The 21,193-nt window shown below is 41.9% G+C and overlaps 1 protein-coding gene across 2 annotated transcripts in view; it reads right to left on the bottom strand.

Moving 5' to 3' along the window:
* gabbr2 (gamma-aminobutyric acid (GABA) B receptor, 2) overlaps positions 1-21,193 on the bottom strand; it is a 692,216-nt gene that overhangs the window by 135,817 nt on the left and 535,206 nt on the right. For both annotated transcript variants that reach the window (XM_052016888.1, XM_052016889.1), the window contains one exon: positions 18,729-18,789. In XM_052016888.1, the coding sequence (XP_051872848.1) occupies positions 18,729-18,789 (61 nt within the window). The remainder of the gene's footprint in view (positions 1-18,728; positions 18,790-21,193) is intronic.

Genomic DNA, 21,193 nt, shown 5'->3' with positions numbered 1-21,193 from the left:
GGGGGGGGGGGCGGGTTAGGACATTAGAAGTATTTAAAGTGGAGGTGGATAAACTTTTGATCGATTTGGTGGGGGGAGGAGTGGAATTGAGGACTACAGTTTTCTAGTACAGAGAGGAATTGAGGCCTGTGTAGGTCAGCCACAATCATATTGAATGGCAGGGCAGATTAAGGAACCAGCAGGCCTACTCCTGCTCCTTTTTTCTTGTATTCTTGATAATATCAAAATAACAAAGTTTCCTTTTCAACTTTGTCACTTGAGAGCTCTCTTATCTTTGAATCATAACAGTGTGGCTTCAGGTCACATTCCAGAGACATGAACCCAGATGGTGTCCCGGGCCACGTGCTCAGAGCTTGAGCTGATCAGCTGGCAGAAGTATTTGCGGACATATTCAACCTCTCCCTGCTTCAATCTCAGGTTCCCTCCTGTTTTAAGAAGACCACTATCATCCCGGTACCAAAGGAAAGCAAGGTAACATGCCTCAATGACTACCGACCAGTGGCTCTGACATCCACCATCATGAAGTGCTTTGAGAGGTTGGTCATGGCACGCATCAACTCCAGCCTACCAGACAACCTGGACCCACTGCAATTCGCCTATCAGCGAAACAGGTCTACAGTGGATGCCATCTCCCTGGCCCTACACTCAGCTCTAGAGCATCTGGACAGTAAAGACACATACGTTAGACTATTGTTTATTGACTACAGCTCTGCCTTCAATACAATAATTCCAAGCAAGCTTGTCACCAAACTCCGAGACCTAGGACTCAACACCTCCCTCTGTAACTGGATCCTTGACTTTCTAACCAACAGACCGCAATCAGGGAGGATAGGCAGCAATACCTCTGGCACGATTATTCTCAACACTGGTGTCCCACAAGGCTGCGTCCTCAGCCCTCTACTCTACTCCCTATACACCCACGACTGTGTGGCTAGATTCTGCTCTAACTCCATCTACAAGTTTGCAGATGATACCACCGTTGTAGGCCGTATCTCAAACAGCGATGAGTCGGAGTACAGGAAGGAGATAGAGAGCTTAGTGGAATGGTATCATGACAACAACTTTTCCCTCAATGTCAACAAAACAAAAGAGCTGGTCATTGACTTCAGGAAAGGGGGTGGTGTACAAGCACCTGTCTGCATCAATGGTGCTGAGGTCGAGAGGGTTGAGAGCTTCAAGTTCCTGGGAGTGAACATCACCAACAGCCTGTCCTGGTCAAATCACGTAGATGCCACAGCCAAGAAAGCTCACCAGCACCTCTACTTCCTCAGGAGGCTAAAGAAATTTGGTTTGTCCCCTTTGACTCTCACCAATTTTTACTGATGCACCATAGAAAGCATCCTATCTGGATGTATCACGGCTTGGTATGGCAGCTTCTCTGTCCAGGACCGCAAGAAGCTGCAGGGAGTTGTGGACACAGCCCAGAGCATCACGGACACCAGCCTCCCCTCCTTGGACTCTGTCTTTACCTCTTGTTGTCTTGGTGTAGCAGCCAGCATAATCAAAGACCCCACCTACCCGGGACATTCTCTCTTCTCTCCTCTTTCATCGGATAGAAGATACAGGAGCCTGAGGGCACGTACCACCAGACTTGACAGCTTCTACCCCACTGTAATAAGACTATTGAATGGTTCCCTTATACAATGAGATGGACTATGACCTCACGATCTACCTTGTTGTCACCTTGCACCTTATTGCACTGCACTTCCTCTGTAGCTGTGACACTAGTCTGTACTGTTACTGTTTTTACCTGTGCTACATCAATGCACTTTGTACTAACTCAATGTAACTGCACTGTGTAATGAATTGACCTGTATGATCGGTTTGTAAGACAAGCTTTTCACTGTACCTCGGTACAAGTGACAATCATAAACCAATACCAATACAAACAAGACTGTTACCCCAATGTGGCACTGAAGGCAAGCTGCTCTGTCAAAAGTGCCATCTGTCAGATGGGGTGTTATACCATGGCTCTGTCTACTCTCCCAGGTGGATATTAAAGATTCCATGACAGGGGCAGGGCAAATGTCCCGAAGGCCATGATCTTTGAATGACATTGTCAAAAACAGACTATCTGGTCATTACCGCATGACTATTTGTGAGAGCTTACTATGCAGAAATTGGTTGCTATGATTCTTACAGTGGAACAGTAACTGCTCTTCAAAAAATACTTAATTGGCTGCACAATGTTCTGGGATACCCTGCAAAGGACATAAAAAGTACAATATAAATTCAGGTTTTGCTATCTATCTTTTTAATAGCTGCACTTGTCCCTGGGCAGACACAATGAATTGCTCGAGTATAAATTTGTTTCTAACCACTACTGCAGATAGAGCAACAGGCCACACATATAAATATTTAAAGGTCTGACTAATGGACCGGAGTAGCACAGCTGCTATTTGTGCGCAAGCATCTCGAGAGGATGCAGAACAATGCAGTTAAGCAATGTCTAGTTAGGTGTACTCGTGTGTTTGAGTGTGTCTTCTGAAGGAGAGGGTTGACAGTGGAGTGACTGTGAGAAGTGCCAGGTTAATATCTAAAGAGGGTTGGCATGAATCACATTTGTGTAAGGAGGGATTTGTTTCACAAGAAGTCTTGATGCAGTCACAAAGCCAAGCTTCACCTAGCTAGCCAACAGTATTCCAAAAATGGAACATTTCACAACCAGATGACAGCTTCTCTAAATCACGTCCTGGCTTTGTTTTGCCTTTTGGGATACCTCCTACGTCTGACTTTATAGAAAGAAACTTCAGGCAATTATAAGGAATTTCATTACACTGGAGTTTTGGGACTAACATCTAGAATTGGGAAGATTGCTAGAACTCCACCAAAACAAAAGGCTGGCCGTTTCTGACTGAGAAATTAGGCAATAATAGGATCTAAGAGACTGCGTGGTTGGTAGAAAAAGGTGCATAAAACATTTTTCTTCTTTAGAAGTGAAGTGGGGAAATAGTATCTTAGATTAAACATAATTGGGCTAGAGAACTGGAAACTGCAAACCCACAGTCCTTCTGTTGTATTCTCACTACAACGTTGCCAAAGGCTGAAGAAGGTGGAAATCAATTTGGAGCCCTAACCTTGCATTGGTGGTTCTGAGGTAACCTGCTGTTCAAAACTTACATCCACCCTGAACAAGATCATAGGAAAAAGAAGGGGAAAAATCCCACACCATTTGTTATTTTGATCCCACACCGTGAGCATTTTTGATTTTTTTAAATTATTCATTCACAGGACGTGGACATTTCCAGTGAAGCCAACAATTATTTTCTATCTCTAATTACACTCGAACTGAGCTGCTTGTTCAGATTGTTGAGTAAGGGTGGCAGATTTATTTCTCTGGCAAACAAAACTGGGCAGCTGAGATCAAATCAATCTGTCTAAATGTTAATACAAAGTTTATTTTAAGAAAATCCTGCAAGGCTCTCAGTATGCCTGTGTGTCAGTTTCTTCCCTCTCTGATGGTCAGTACCCAGATAAATGTCACTGCTCAGTAACAATATTTTGCAAACGATAAGCAGCTTAAGCACAGGAATGAACTCAACAGTAAAAGAAATTGATGTTGGCCTTATGGGAGGTGGGATTCCTTTTTCCGAATTTGTTGTTGTAGTTGAGCCGTTGCTTTGTGGAGAAGAACTGAGAGATCTTGTGTTCACAGCTTTTCCCTGACCATAGCAAGTGCTTCCAGCTTCAAATGTTGCAGCTTCTAGGATTCCCTCAATACTGGTTTTAAAATGGGGATTTGAATTAAAAATCAACCCTGGCTGTTTGAGATTCTGAATAGAACCTATAACCTGGAAATTAAAACCAGATATCAGTTTATGTAACCCTGAAGCTCTTACTTTCTTTTTAAAATTCGAAGTGGTCACTTAACTATTTGAAATAAGAAGAAATCTTACTAATTTTCTCAATTCTTTGCTGTATGCTGTTCCAGTTTAGCAATAACATAGAACATAAAACAGTACAGCACAGGAACAGGCCCTTTGGCCTACCATAACTGAGCTGACCATGATGCAAATCTAAATTAATTCCAGCTGCTTGCACATGGTCCATATCCCTCTATTCCCTGCCTGTTCGTTATTGATTCATAATTGTCCTGGCAAATCACTCAATTCCATTAAGATTGGGAATTAAATATCTGTCCAACCAGCAAGGCTTATACTGCGAGAATGAATACAAAAAAATTTCTGAATGAGGCTCCAATGCTTCTAAGCCCAAATATACCTGAGAAACAATGACATGCCATGTGGTTGGAACAACCCCATTGCTGTTTAAAGAGGCAAGCCAGTGATTATCTGGGAATAAGCAACTGAATTACTGAGTGAAAAGGAAATGTGTCTGAAATTGTGATAACATGGCTGAGCACCTTCAAGCTTCTGACACTCGTATACAGTTTCTGCCCCTATAAGGCAAATGAAGAAAATAATATTTCAGACCAAGGGAAAAGGGTAAAAAGTGTGATGGAAATTGAATTGAAAGAAATAACTTTGGCATTTGGCATTCCTCTGTCAATGCCTACACAGCAACAGAGTGTCAGATATAGCCCAATGACTCAGAGGTTAGCCAGGATACAGTCACAACCTTGCACCAACATAATGCTTCCAATACCTCAGTCCATCTGCTGCTGAAACAAACATCCATACCTTAGTTATTTCTAAACTCAGCGACTTCGTAGTTAGTCTATCATCCTCCATAAATATCGGTTTATAAAAACTCTGGTCAACCATGAGTTTAGCATGAAGCTAAAGCAGCTGTCCTCCACGGAATGACAGCAGTTCACAATGCAGGAGTTAGCCATTCAGAACCTCACGGCTATGCCCGCAACAAAACCGAACCATTTAAGTTATTGCAAATCTCAGATCTTAGTCAGTAGCTTGCAGGTTATGGCTTTTTAATTGTTCACCCAAGCACCTGTTAATTTTGTAGGGGGTTTCTGCATCCACCACGTTTTCTGATACACTTGTATCCTGCTTCAAACTACAGAGCACTGATTTGTTACAAGGTGTGTACCCTTTGTACTTTTAGAAAGCTATCCACTCAAGCTGCTGCAATCATGAATTACCCATGACTCAGGGTGTAGAGGGCTGGTGCTGGGCAGGCTGAGGTGAGGCCGCTCAGCTCTCCGATGTGGAGCATGGGACTGTCCCCTGGCTGGCACGATAAGTGCAGGCCACTGTTGGGTACTGACATCATTTGCTCCATGCACTGAGAGACTGCCTGCATCCCTAGGGTCTTTTCCCATCACCTGCTGGATGTGTTGGAAGCTACTGTCTCCCCCTGTTTGCCTGCATAGCTCTCCCCAGCTCAGATATTTCTCAATGGTAACAAGCTCAATGGTGGTTGCTGGCCATTGAATTTCTTACCAAAGATAAATGTCTGGGCTGGGGAAGAGCTGTGCTGTCAAACAGAGAAAGTGGGAGACAGTGGCTTCCAACAATTCCATTTGTTGACGGGAGAGACTGTGGGATCCGGGCAGTTGGGCCACACATGGAGCACTGTCAGACCACAGCAATGGTCTGTACTTACCACGCCAGCCAGGCTGCAGCCCCAAGCCTCACGTTCCAGCACTGAGTAGCTGCACAACTCACCTGAACACACCAACACCAGCCCATGTGGGTAATCTCTCCACATCAAGCCGTGGGCAATGCATTGCTCAATTTGTGCCAGGTTTCCGGCACCCAAGTTCCAGCACAGCAGACAGGGACTCTCGCCAGATTTCTGCCACAGCAGCACTATAAGTAACATAACTCTCTATACACAATGCGATAATGACTCCTTTCAGTGCTGATTCTGTGATTGCTCGTTTCTGGGTAAGTACCTTGAGCATTAAGTGAGCTACCTGTGTCGTGAGTTCTAAACTTCCATTACTCTTTGAGAATTTTTTTTTGAACCTCCCCTCCAATTCTACCAAGTAATTTCAATTTATGTCTCCCAGTTACTGGCGTCTCTATCAAAAAAAATAGTTCCACTATGCACACTGAAGCCTCTCATAAATTTGTACATCTCAATTAAACCCCCCCAGTCTCCTTCATTCCAAAGGAAAAAAATAGCCTGACTACTCTTGCTAGAGATAAACTTCTCCAATCCCGGCAACAAGCTCAGAAATCTCTGCACTCTCTCCCATGGCATTGTACAGTAACCTTCCTATAATGTTGTGACCACAATCATACTTATTGCTTTGGCTTAACTGATATATTATATAGTTCTATCTTGACCTACCTGCCTTCCCATTCTGTGTCATGGTCAATAAGGACAAATATTCCACATGCCTTCTTAACTACCTGTCAACAGATCTCTGAGGGTAGTCAGACATATCCACCAAGATTCTTCTATTTCTGTTTTCACACTGTTTTTTTAAATCATATCATACTATAAGATATAGGAGCAGAATCAGGTTATTCGGCGCATCAAGTCTGCTCTACCATTCGATCATGGCTGATTTTTTTTTCTCAATCCCATTCTCCTGCCTTCTCCCCATAACCCTTAACCCCCTTACCAAACAAGAACCTATCAATCTCTGTCTTAAATACACCCAATGACTTGGTCTCCACAGCCCTCTGTGGCAATGAATTCCACAGATTCACCACCATTTGGCTGAAGAAGTTCCTCCTCATCTCAGTTCTAAAGGGACGTCCCTTTATTCTGAGGCTGTGCCCTCAGATCCTAGACTCTCCTACTAATGGAAACATCTTTTCCACGTCCACTCTATCTAAGTCTTTCAGTATTTAGTAGGTTTCAATGAGATCCCACCTCATCCTCCTGAACTCCATTGAGTACAGGCCCAGAGCCATCAAATACTCCTCATACGTTAAGCCTTTCATTCCTGGGACCATTCTTGTCAACCTCCTCTGGACCATCTCCAGGGCCAGCACATCTTTCCGTAGATATGGGGCCCAAAATTGCTCACAATATTCCAAATGTGGTTTGGCCAACGCCTTATAAAACCTCAGCAGTAAATATTTGCTTTTATATTCTAGTCCTCTCAAAATCAATGTTAACATTGCATTTGCCTTCTTTACTACTGACTCAACCTGTAAGTTAACCTGTATGCCTCTGTGATAAGACTATTGAATGGTTCCCTTGTATGATGAGATGGACTCTTGACCTCACAATCTACCTTGTTATGACCTTGCACCTTATTGTCTACCTGCACTGCACTTCCCTGTAGCTGTGACACTTTATTCTGTATTCTGTTATTGTTTTTACCCTCTACTACCTCAAAGCACTGTGTAATGAATTGATCTGTATGAATGGCATGCAAGACAAGTTTTTCACTGTACCTCAGTACAAGTGACAATAATAAACCAATACCAATACCTAAAGGAAATCCTGAATTAGGATTTACCTTTGCACTTCCTATTGCTGAATTCTCTCCCCACTTAGAAAAATAGTCCATACCTTTCTTCTTCCTGCCAAAGTGCATGACCGTACACTTCTCTACACTATATTCCATCTGCCACTTCTTTACCCACTCTCCTAACCTGTCCAAGTGCTTCTGCAGACTTCCTGCCTTCACAACACTACCTGTGCCTCCACTTACCTTGGAATTGTCGACAAACATGGCCACAATGTCATCAATTCCATCATTTACCTCAAAGTTGCTTGTCTTGTTTGCTATCCCCAAATGCATTACCTGTACATCAAACTTTTCCAGTTTCAATTTCATTCATCAGTTTTGCATTCACCTATTCAGTCCACTGATACCTCCCAAAAGTCTAGAACTTCCATTGTCACTAACAACCATACAATCAATTTTGATATTAATGGCACACCTCATTCATGGTTTCTATGTTTATGTCATGAAATATATCATGAAATGCGAAGGACCTAGTACCGTATTCATCAGATCCCTCTGCAAACAGTTCTCAAGTTACCAAAACTCGTGTTAACCATTACATATGGATTTTTCCCCATTGATCCAATTTGCCATCTTCTCTTGGCTCCTTTGGGCTAAATACCATGCCAAATCCACCTAGATTACATTATAAGATTATATGTGCTATTCTCCTTGTTACCTCTTCAAACAATTCTTTAAGGTAAACAGGTATGACCTTCCCTAATAAATCCATGCTCAATCAACTTGTGCCTCTATTAATGCTGACATGCTGCCAGTGGGTATTTTTCCTCATAATTTTTGCACCATCAATGTTAGGCAGACACACTATAGCTACTCTCTCTATTCCTTACTTGTTTTATAAACAATGGATCATGTTAACTGTCTTCTAGCCTTCCTGCAATTTGCCTGTGCCAAAAAGAATTGAAAGAGCTGCTGGAAGTATAACACTGAGGGGAGTTTGAGGAATTAGCGCAGCATGCCGTACAGGCAACATTTGCAGCCAGAGGGGCAATTTGGCAGTGCTTAATATTAGATACTTGCGCAAAAAATCCAGGGGATCTGGGTTGGGGTGGGGAGGGTTTGATCGATCATTGATGACATCAGCACAGTGTGGAGCAACAGTCAAGAGAGTAAATTAAATCTTGGGCTGTACAGACTCACAAATACAGCAAAATCATTAAAAATGATTGATGCTGCACAGATGTTTCAGTGGCTGCTTCAGTTGGAGTGCTGTGCGCCATTCTGTTTGTCTTTTAAGAAAAATAATCTGAGCATTGAAGGGCATAAAGCTGATAGCTGGAATTAAACTTCCAAGTTATAAGAGGGAAACATTTATTTGTGGATAGAATATAGCTGAGTATGATCATGCTGAAATGTTCAACCTCTTAAAGGATACGGAAGAAAAATATAAGTGCTGGATTGTGCTGGTTGCTGGTCAGTGACCCCATAGAGAGCTGCTGGCCAGCTGCAGTGTGTGGGTCAATGTGGCTCTGATCACCACACCTGAAGATTACAATGTGGAAGTCAGAACATGCCAACCATCAACCACATATTCTCTCCACATTCCCATCAACTGCCCCAGATTTTACCACTTGCCTATACACCAGGGGCAACTTACAGTGATGTTCATAGATTGCTACTGTGATCAGGAACCTGTGACCAGTGGTGTACCACAGGAACTGGGGCTGGGATTGTCACGGTTTGTTATTTATGTTAATAATTTGGTTGTGAATGTAGGTGATATGACAATAAAGTTTATAGATGACATGATAATTGGCATTGTTGTTGATAGTGAGGAGGGTAGACTTTGGCTATACAGCAATATTGATGAATTGGTAATATGGGCAGACCAAAATAAGATGGAATTTCATCCTGAAAACTGTTAGGTGAGACATTTAGAGGAACTTAAAATGACTAGGATTTACACAATGAATCGTAGAAACCTAGGAAGTAGTAGCTGAGGGACCTTGATGTTCCGTTCCAAGGATTCCATGCATAGAAAAGGTGTGTAAGGAAGGCATTTCGGATACTTGCCTTCATTGGCTGGAGTATTGAATACAAGAACAAGCAGGTTTTCGTACAACGATATAAAAAATTAGTTAGGCCACAGCTGGAGTACCGTATACAAGTCTGATCAGTACATTGTTGGAAAGACTTGATTGCACTGAAGATGGTTCAGAGGAGATTCACTGGGATGTTGCCTGTTATGGATGTTTCGGTAATGAGAGGAGAGACTAGGAGCAGATGTGACTGAGTGGGGACCTGATTGAAGTTTACAAAATTATGAGAGGACAGTACAAGATTGTTCAAAAAGTTTCCTCTTAGCAGAGGTGTCTATAACCAGAGGGAGCATGTTTAAAGTAAGGGGTAAGGGATTTAAAGGGGACTAGAGGAAGATTCTTTTTCACCCAGGTGGTTGAAATCTGGAACACACTGCATGAAGTGGTGTTGGAGGCAGGTACTTCCACAACATTTAACAAGTATTTAGATGAGCACTTGATATGCCATGGCGTGGAAGGCCACAGATAGAGTGCTGAAAAATGGTATGAGCAAAGATAGGTACTTGATAGCTGGCAAGGACATGATGGGCCATAGGTCTTGTTTCTGTGTCATATAACTCTACGGCTTACACCTTCCTTATCTTTATCATTTTGTACTACTTATTCTAATACAATAACAATGTACCTACACTATCAAAATCCAGCACCTGAGTTGAGAATGAATTTGCAGAACATTTTTTTCACTAGTGTTGCCAATTGAAGTGCTGAAAGTCTGTACTAAGTAACAGCTTTAGATATATCTATTCTTTGCTTGTGCTCTGTAGTAGATCATCTTGAAAGCCATCTGTTCACACCTCCATTCAACCGTGTTGTGTGGTTTTGTTTAAATTAATGGAAACGACAGATTTGGTATTCTTTCACCTTGTGAGAATAATTTGTTCAAGGTATCAGTAACTGTGCCATTGTCAATATAATATCACAACACGAAAGTGGAGCCATTGTTTGGGTGCCAAACATACTAACTGAAAGCAAAAGGATATCTGCAACATATTCACAACACTCAGCCTTGAGTTGTTCCAGAGCTCATCTTGACAAAGGGCTCGGTGCACATAGCTAATGTCTTCTGGCAATACACAGATTGGTAGATCACAACATCAATCACATTTACAAGCTGTTTTGAAGCCAACAGTGACACTTTGAAGTTTAGAACTCCAGCCAATAACCTCTCTTAACCAAACACAGCCTGTGTTCAGCAACAGGAAGAACCTTCAACCATCAAGGTTGTAGGTACCAACATCCAAGGGGGAGTTGAAAGGTCAGTTGCTCATCAGTTTCATCTGGCTGATGTTACAACACCATCATTATTTGGTGCCTGCCACAAGCAGCATCCAATGCTGAAAGGCATTTTGATGAAATCAAGGCTTCTGCACAAGTGAGTTGCTCCGAGGCAGAGGGACATTTGAGTTTTTTAAAAATATATTAAGAGTAAAATAGAGACGCAGGTTGATATAGGACCAATTGAAAACAGTGCGGGAGAGATTATGATGGATAACAAAGAGATGGCAGAGGAACTAAATGAGTGTTTTGCATCAGTCTTCACTGTGGAGGACATCAGCAATATATCGGATAGTCAGGGGTCTCAGGGGATAGAACTGAGTTCAGTCAAGACTACTAGAAAGAAGGTGCTCGGGAAGCTAAATGGACTAAAGACAGATAAGTCTCCCAGACTGGATGAAGTGCACCCTTGGGTTTAGAAGGAGGTGGCTTTAGAGATTGCGGAGGCATTGGTGATAATGTTCCAGGTATCAATAGACTCCGGCATGGTTCTGGAGGACTGGAGGGTCACAAATATAGTTCTGCTGTATAAGAAAGGTGGGAGGCAGCATAAAGGAAATTACAGACCTATTAGTCTGACATCGGTGGTTGGAAAGTTATTGGAATCGATCCTCAAGGAAGAGGTTATGGAATACCTAGAGGTGCAAGGCAAGATAGGTCCAAGCCAGCATGGTTTCATGCAGGGAAGATCCTGCCTGACCAACCTATTGGAGTTTTTTGAGGAAATCTCAGGTAGGATAGATAAGAGAGAGGTTGTGGATGTTGTGTATCTAGACTTTCAAAAGGCCTTCGACAAGGTGCCGCACAAGAGGCTGATTAATAAGATGAGAGCTCATGGAATTACAGGTAGGATATTAGAATGGGTGGAGCATTGGCTGGTAGGCAGAAAGCAAGGGGTGGGAATAAAGGGATCCTGTTCTGGTTGGCTACCGGTTACCAGTGCTGTTCCACAGGGGTTGGTGTTGGGGCTGCTTCTTTTTACATTGTACATCAATTATTTGGATTATGGAGTAAATGGTTTTGTGGCTAAGTTTGCAGATGACACCAAGATAGGTGAAGGAATAGGGAGTATTGAAGAAGCAGGAAGGTTGCAGAGAGACTTAGATAGTTTAGGAGAATGGGCAAAGAAATGACAGATGAGATTCAATGTTGAGAAATGTGCCGTTGTACACTTTGGAAAAAGAAATAAACGGGCAGATTATTATCTAGATGGGGAGAAAATTCAAAGTACAGAAGTGCAAAGGGACTTGGGGGTCCTCGTGAAGGATACCCTAAAAGTTAACCACCAGGATGGATCGGCAGTAAAAAAAAATAGCAAATGCTATGTTGGCATTCATTTCGAGAGATATAACGTACAAAAGTAAGGAAGTGTTGATGAGGGTCTATGGAGCAGTAGTGAGGCCTCATTTGGAGTACTGTGTGCAGTTTTGGGCCCCTTATCTTAGGAAGGATGTAGTGATGTTGGAGAGGGTTCAGAAAAGATTTACGAGGATGATTCCCGGAATGAAAGGGCTTACAAACGATGAGCGTTTGTCGGCACTTGGACTGTACTCACTGGAGTACAGAAGAATGAGAGGGGACCTCATAGAAATATTTAGAATGTTGAAAGGACTGGACAGAGTAGATGTGGTTAAGCTGTTTCCCCGGTGGGTGAGTCCAGGACTGGAGGGCACAGTCTTAGAATTAGAGGGTAACGGTTTAAAACAGAAATGAGGAGAAATTTCTTTAGCCAGAGGGTAGTGAATTTATGGAATTCTTTGCCATGTACAGCTGTGGAGGCCCGATCATTGGGGGTGGTTAAGGAGGAGATTGATAGGTATCTAATTAGTCAAGGTATCAAGGGATATGGGGATAAGGCCGGAAACTGGAGCTGGATAGGAATAGTTTTAGTTTAGCTCATTAGCTCATGGAGCAGACTCGATGGGCCGAATGGCCTACTTCTGTCTTGTGATTTGCAGGCATTCCCCTTGGATTACGGTATGACTGGGAGAATGAACAGGGAGCACATAGAGCAGGACAGGCTACAAGGAGGAGGAGGAGGAGAATGAGAGAGACATTTATCCTTTCCAGAACAGATGTTGTGCCTGCTGCAACACATCAGCCCAGAAAGGATGCACTCCGCAAAGCTATTTGCTTAGTTAGTGCTGGATTCCACCTGTTAGTGCAGACCTTAAAGGTATGATAGTACATCAAGGATTTTGTAGTGCATTCTCATCAGCCTTCTTCTCTTGCCTGCCTGACTTATCTGAGCCCTCTGCCACAGAACCACATTGCTCATCTAACACCAGGCTATTACTGGCCCTGGTCCTGGCTGTATTGTAGTGGTTCCTGGTGTCTCACCATGAACTGCTCACCTCTGAAGACTACAGAATTAGAATGTAAGCTGGTGGCTAGAGAGTGAAATCATTTTCCTGATATTCCTCCAGTACCTGATCAGGGAGCACTTTCTGAGTATCTTAAAAGTGAAAGGGTAAAGTGATGGTGAGGGAGCAGAGAGGAACATGAGGGGTACATGCTTCCACCATCGGCAGCTTGTGGGATAATAGCAAAGTGTTATGTGAAGAATGGGATTAGGTAAAAAAAAATATCCTCACCCTTTATAGCTACAGCCCCGCTGGTTGTTCCAGTAATGAACAAATCCATGGTGATTAGGACATGAAAGCATGCATGTCCTGCTTTGGTTAGGTCCTGCTGCTTTTTTTTTGTGTGTGCCACTGTACGTTGCAAAAGTGAGGGAAATGTGTCAGTATATGGCTGCCGTAGCTGAATAGTTGGCAGAATACAATTTACAATGATACAAGTGAACAGCTTGGAGCAAATACTAAGTGTGGGAATGATGTGCAGAGTGGAGTGTATGAATGTAGATATGCTTTGCCTGGTAGAGATGGTTGGTGTGCAAGTGGTGGGACTGTGGTGAAATGAGCAATGTGGGAGGAAAGGGCTGAGTTTGGCAAGATATGGCAATTGAAGATGCAGCTCCCAAAGCCTGGGTGAAGTCATTGAGTTTCTAAGCAGATTTAGCTTGTGGCACTGAACTCTGCAGCTGTCTCCTTGTGTTGCCTTTTGTCTTTAATGCCCCAAGGTGCTATGCTCATTGGAATCAGCCCATCTTCCATGATCACCCAGCACATTTCAGAGATCAGTGAGGGAGCGAATGGGGAAAGGATCGTGCAGGTGGGATGGGGAGGGAGTGGGTGACTGGGAAGACAAGTCACGTAAAGAATGGGGAGGGGACAGGATTGAGAGGGAACTGGAAGGCAGGCGAGGGTTGGGGAGGGAGGGGTAGTCATGATCAGGAGGGGACAAGGTGGAAGTGTAGGGGTCGATAAAGCAGAAGCATAGAGGTCGGGAGGGGAAAGTGTGAAGTAGGAGCCGGGGAGAAGACTTCAGGGAGGGGTGGGGATGAGGAGAGGATTACATGGTGGGGGTTTGACAGATTATACGTGGGTGGGTTGGGCAAACTGAGCTGGGCAGGTGGGGTGTGTAGAGATTGCAAAGAGAAATACATGAGGAGGAGGTCAGAAAGAAGATTATAGAGCAGCAGGTGGGGGCTTGTTGGAGAGGTGGGGGTATAAATTGGAGGACTGAATGGTAGGAGGTGGGAATAAAATCAGGGAGGTGATCGTGTGTTTGAGCAGAGTGAGCAGATGTGTGGGGTGGAGTCAGGCAGATAATTGAAGGGAGTGGATTGGTTTGTTTAGTCAGATGATTGGGTGGGGCAGGTGTTAGTCAGCCAGGCAGACTATTGGGTGATCTGGGTTGGGCAGATGTCAGAGGAGTCAAATTGGTGGCAATGGTAGCCAGAGTTGTGGTAGGGTTGATAAGCAACAATGAAAAGTCGAACAAGGCACCCATACACCGGCAATATTTTCTGCCCATGGTCTTCTGCGTGACTCGAACATGAATCCAAAGTACAGAATTTTGTCAGCCCTGTGCCAGACGCTTCCTTCAGTTCAGCATCAACAGCCAAGCTCATTAACCAGATGCGCATTCATTTGCCCGACATCTCAATGTATGTGGGAGCACCTGGAGCTGAACTGGATGTTCCAATTTACTTTGAGTGCACAAAAAAAAATGAAGTGGGGTTTAGCCTGAAATTACAACCAGTGTCAGAACCTGACCATGTGAGGGCTTGACAGGGTGAGGTGAAAGGGTCAGTGGTGGTCAAGGATGGAAACAGAGCAAGGAGCAGATTTTAATTCTGTCTTTTTCCTTAAAACAGGGAGCATACAGTTTTTAAAAAAAGGGAATAGCTGGACTATTCTTCCAGGAATTGGGAGGGTGTCTGAAAACACCTCCCTTACCCTGACCCCTATACCCACAAACCACAGAAGGTCCATTGCTGAAGGCTGTTCCTCCTACATACGAGCAGGAGAGTTGGCCATGGTCAATGGTCTAACAAACGGCAGTGCACCTCCACAGATTTCCTTCTCTTCCTTCTCCATTGTTTACTTTAAATGATGATAGAAGAAATAAGGTTAGGTGAGAATTAGATCTAATCTCCAGACAAGAACTAAAAAGTCATTGGAGTACAATTATGCGCTGAGATAAATGAAAACTAAGATATTGATTTTTGGAGTAAAAATTCAACCATATGTTTGCATTCCCAACTGGAATTGCTATTTTGTTGTTATAACTAGACTGGCAATGCTATGGTCTCCATAACCAGTTTTAATCTTCCAGGAACCCTGTTGTTCATTGGTTTCAACTGAGCATCTCTTGCTTCTGACAGCCTTCCGAGAATAGTCATACACAAGTAAACATTTTTAACTGTTATATTGTCTTAAATTAAGTAGTGCATCTTTGTCAGCAAAATATGATTGATTTGAAAGGCCTGAGGTTTGGGCAAGTTTTGTTCATGCTTGGAATTTAACATGCAGAAAGTCATGTATGAATTTCTCATATGAATCGTGAACAATGAAGTTACAGATAGTGAATTGCGAGTGCTGGCAACCTTACATCTTAGATGTTTATTCTGCAGTGTTCCCAGTGCCAGCAACAATGGATAAATCATTGATGCAAGATCCTTATACCTAAGTTAGCCATTTATTACTAAACACAAATGTGACTAAAATGGTGACCTGTCATAAAGATTTTAATGGATGGCCAAACAGCCCAATATATTCTCTCAACTTTCTTCTTCCCCTTTCCATAAATCTTATTTATTCTTAAACATGGGATTTGCAAGTGTTTTATTTTGCTGGGATGTCTGAGCATCCACAGCAATAGTGTTATCTCTCTGATCAATTTAAGAGCTTAATGATTTAAAGAGATGTGTTGAAACACCTTGAACACCTTTCAGCTGCTTGATCTGTTGAGAAAATAAAGAAGAGATGCAAGAAATTATCAGCACAGCACTAATTTCTGATAAGAGGCAAGAAAACACTCACTGATCGCCAAGACTGCTGCTGAATGTGAGTGAGCTGCTGGTCAAAGCATTCCTGACAGATCACTTTCCCCCCATCTCCAATGTAATTACTTCAACTGACAGCAAAGACAGCTGGATCTTAAATTGCAATTTCCATGGCTTTATCTGATAAATGATAATAATTCACAATGGTTTCCAGTTATAGCAATTGTCCCCTACTATGGCAAAAACGATTTCCACAATAAAGTTACCAAAGCAAAATACTACAGATGCCGGAAATATAAAACAGAAGTACAGACAGTGCTATGGTGAAAGGAATAGTTAATATTGCAGGTCAATTACTTTCTGATTAAAGTTCTTCACAATGAAATGTTAACTTTTATTTGTCTCTCCACAGATGTTGAACCTTTCCAGCATACAAACACATAAAATAGGAACAGAAGTAGCCAGCTCAGCTCTTCGCTCCTGCTCCCCCATCTAATACAATCATAACTGATTTGATGGTAAACTGAACTCCTCATTGTTGTCTACTGACAGCAAATGTTCACCCCTTGCTTGTGTAGAATCTAGCTCTGCCTTAAAAAATTCAAGGATTCTGCTTACACATGTTCTTTAAGGAGGCATTTCAGAGAAAAATGGTCACCTCATTTTTACTTCACTTAAGTTACCCCTTATTTTTTAAATTCTAGATTCTGCCATTAGAGGAAATATTCTCTCCAATTCCACCCTGTCAAGACCCTTCAGGATTGTTTATATTACACTCAAGCCCCTCTCAGTCTGGTGAAACTGCAGTGGATCCGAATCTGCCGGTTTAATATTTCCACATTAGACAACCTGTCCATTCCAGCCAATGGCCAAATCAATCTTCTCTGAACTGTTTCCAAGTATTTTAAATAAGAATACCAATAAAGCACGACAGATGTGGTCTCACCAATTCACTACATAACTGAAGCTTAATCTCTCTATTTTTGTATTCCATTGTCCTCGCAGTAGATGATAACATTCTGTTAGCTATCCAAATTAATTGCTGTATTGGCATAGTCGAGATTTGTGAATCATGCAGTAAGACGTCCAGATCCCTCACCATCTCAGAACTCTGTAATCTCTCATCAATTAGATAATATGGTTCTTTTTTCCTGCCAAAATGGTCAATTTGAGATTTTCCCATATTATACCCTGTTTGCTAGATTTTTGCCCACTCACTTAACCAATCCACATCCCTTTGTGACCCCCTTATTCCTCTTCACAACTTCTTACCCATCTTTGTGTCATCAACAGATTTGGCAAGCATAGCATTGGTGCCTTCATCAACACATTTTTATAAATTATATAAAGATGAATCCCCAGAACTTAGCCTTGTGGCACACCACTCGTCACATCTTAACAATTGGAAATAAAAACATTTATGCCTACCCTGTTTCTTGTTAGCCAGCCAATATTCTATCCCTGCCATGAAATTTTATTCTCTACCATAAACTTTGATGCCTTTTCAAGATCTAAGTATAGTACAATCACTTGTTCTCCTTTATCAACATACGGAATTTCTTCAAAGAACACGAATAAATTGGTCAAATGTGGTGTCCCTTTCACAAAACCACGTCTACTGTGTCTTGAAATGTTTAGGTGCTTTGTTATAAATCTTTAATAGCAGCTTTTAATGGTTTCACTATGACTAAGTGGCTTGTCACCTCTTGTTTTCTGTCCCCCTCTCTTTGTGAATAAAGAATCCACACTCGATATTTTCAATTTACTGATTCTTTGCCAAATCCATTGGAAAAGTATAATCAACTACCTCATTAACCAATTTGTCTAACGTTCAAGATGAATTCTATCAGGACCCAGAGACATATCAGTCCGTAACTCAAACAACTAATTTCAGTACTACTTCCCTGGTGATGGCCATTTTTCTGAGTTCCATGCTCCCATCTTGTGGCAGAATATAACTTTCAAACAAGGAAGACAGCAGAATGACTGAAACATCAGTGGTTTTAACTTTTTTTAAAACAATGTATTTAAGACTAACCAGGGACGCCATGGTGCAAAATTTTAAAATCTGTTCCCAATGGTCTAGATTTGAGTCCTGAGCAGACCACAATGGTACCTGTGTACTTAATGGCCAGACCCTGCGACCAGCAATGGTAGTGGCAGAAAGTGGGGACATCAGCCAGATTGCTAAAGCACACTCTTCTCCCCCACCCCTACTGCCATTTACATTTGATCGGGCAGGGAGGAAATCCTGTGGTGGGTATGTTGGTTTGGTCTCTGTTGCCGATTTTCTTGATTTTGATTCACTCTATCACCTGCCTTCAGTCAGCAAAATGGTTTTCAGAACAATCAGGATATCAGTCAGACCTAGCCTTCATTCATCCTTCTGTATAAATATAACAGAACAATGACATAATAGAACATAATGGATTCTGATAGGTATTAAGCTCACTTAGGGAAAAGACAATACAGATGGATGGTAATTTTTGTATGTGTGATGATATAATTAAAGCTCAATATGTTTCTGAACTCCAGGCAATGAGGAGCCATGGAAGCCTCTGCAGCAAACCTGGGAGCCTTGGGCATGGCTAGGATGGAGCCACAGCAAGTGCTAGTCTCGGCAATGATAGCAAATATTCAGATGACAGGGCCCCGAAATAATGAGTTTTAAGTGACACTCATAAACCATTTATAATTATTGGGTTACCTTGAAACTGCGAGAATTTGATGGTTCCCATTCGCTCTCCATTTCTAAACACAACTTGGCCCTGTCAAAAAAATAAATAAATAATCTTATCACATAGTGGAACACATCAAAGTATAAGAATTTTCTTAAAGATAAAGTGAAATCAGTTATCCAATTTCAATTTGGACAGAATATTCCTCTTATAACCAAGCATATTCCATTTCTTAGACATAAGCTGCAATTATCTCTTCAATAGTTAGCAAGCTCTGAGAAGAATAAATTTATCAGAAAATCAATGACCTGAGACATACTTAGAAACAACAAATGAGAAAACTATTATGACAAGTACATTACATTGCCAAGACAAATATTTTTTTTTTAAAGAAATTCAAGGTGAGATCTGAAAATGTGAAGTTATTTCCAGGTGCTTTTTAAATTGCTCTTGAACTTAAGAGATTTTGTGCAAATAATATTAGTGAAGCTGACAGTACTCATCATTATTATGGAGTAATACAGACAGCAATTTTGTCAACTGCATATGCGCTGTCTGATGCGGAAATCTGGAGTTAGTTGTTAGAGAAACCCTGCCTTCCACCTTTGATAATGCTCTAATAGTCCAGACCATCGGACTTAACACTGAAAGACATGCAATTGCATAACTTGTGGTACTTGAAGTTCAGTTCCTCACTAGGGTGAGCTGGTACTCTTGGACATCTCTATTGATGCTAACCACATCTGTGGTGCCTAAGTTAGGTCACCCACCCATTTCATCTATGAATGCCACAGAGTTGCTGACATTGGCCATTCCACCTGTTGCCAGCTTCATGGGCCTCACAACTCCATTGTCCAGTGTGGCAACTCTTTATCATCAGCAACATGCGTTATCACATAGATGGCTATAAACAGGGTCGAAGTGAGCTTTTACAGTCACAATGAAAATTTCCAGAGAGACAGCACAATGACAATTATTTCCACCTACAATTTTCACTGAAGTATTGCCAGTGTATACACAAGTGATGTCACTGCCATTTATTAGCAAAGTTAAATACATCAAACATTAAATGAGGTGCTTTGGCCAATGACTGTATGTCACTAATGATTTTGGATGAGGGACAACATTATCATTACCATACAATTGACACCAGACTTTCGAACCAGACACTCTATCATGGGAAGAGATCACCAGGCAGACAGAGGAAAAAAATCAAAGGAGTGCTCAAAGCTTCCCTGAAGAAATACAACATCCCCTCTAACTTCTGGGAATCTCAGTCCATGACTGCTCAAAGTGGAGGAGGAGCATTCAGGATGCACTGAGAACCTCGTGGTCATGGATCGGGAGCACACAAGCCATGCACAAGTGGTGCAAGGAGCAGACCATCTGACAAACCATCTACCTGCCTGTTCCATCAGTCACTACCTGCCCTATCTGTGGGGAGTCCGCAGGTCCCCTCTTTGGCCTCACCATCTACCTCAGAACTCACAAAATTGGAGTGTAAGTAGGTCATACTCAATCATGAGGGATTGCCTAAAATGAAGACAATTTTCATTACATCCACTTGGGAAGATGGGGTGGATGGGAACATTGTTTCAATCCCCCATCGCTAATGCAACAGTCAGCCTAGATTCTCTCTTAAATAAACACAGAATTATTTAATCCAGGTAAAATGTAATGGACACATGAAGCTCACATAAGCCTATAATCACAATTATTACAAATCTTACAGCCCTAAGTTTCAGAGACACCAGGTTGTTTTGCACATTTTATTTTACACTCCGTTATAACAACTGGGAAGCAATGTTGAGTAGCTGAGATAACGCATTTAGTTCAATAGCTTTTTTAACTCAACAAATTCCCAACAAATGCATGGTTTCTGATCTGAGAATGGGTGGTTAATTTGTAATTTACTGGATGCATTGATCTTTGAACACTCTAACCTTGCATAATCTGAATTTGAAGAAACAGGAGGCCATTTAGCCTCATCAGGAAGAACATTAACTGTTAATATTGTGCAGTTTTGGTTTCTTTAACAGTTTCACAGAGATTATTGTAAATTGATGGAAAGAATGAAGGCTACTCTACATGATGGACATTTTTACTTTGCTATTTTTATCTTTAAAGGAAATTGGACACAGAGTATTGTATGTTTTAATGAAGACTTCATCAAAAGTAATAAAAGATCTTTCTTACAGAGTGAAATATTTTGAAGTGTGACAAGTTCTGATAAAACCATACTGTTTATTATGTGACTGAATAATCTTGCACTGGAAAAAAAAATTGGCATGGTTTGTGAATTATTCCTACAGCTTCAGAGCAGTTAAATACTACTCCACTAAAACAGACCTTTCATTCAGTACAGTTTCAAGTTGCCATAATATTGAAATTGAATTCAAGTTTGAGCATCGAATACGGGCAAATACATGTCAAACCTATCAACACATGAACTGAGAAGAGACAAGTCATTGGCTCGAATCTTTGTAAGACAGGC

Source organism: Pristis pectinata, chromosome 5 (genome assembly GCF_009764475.1).
Source record: "Pristis pectinata isolate sPriPec2 chromosome 5, sPriPec2.1.pri, whole genome shotgun sequence".
Taxonomy (NCBI): Eukaryota; Metazoa; Chordata; class Chondrichthyes; order Rhinopristiformes; family Pristidae; genus Pristis; species Pristis pectinata.
The sequence above is the reverse complement of the archived record's forward strand: the minus strand, read 5'-3'. Positions and strand labels throughout refer to the sequence as shown.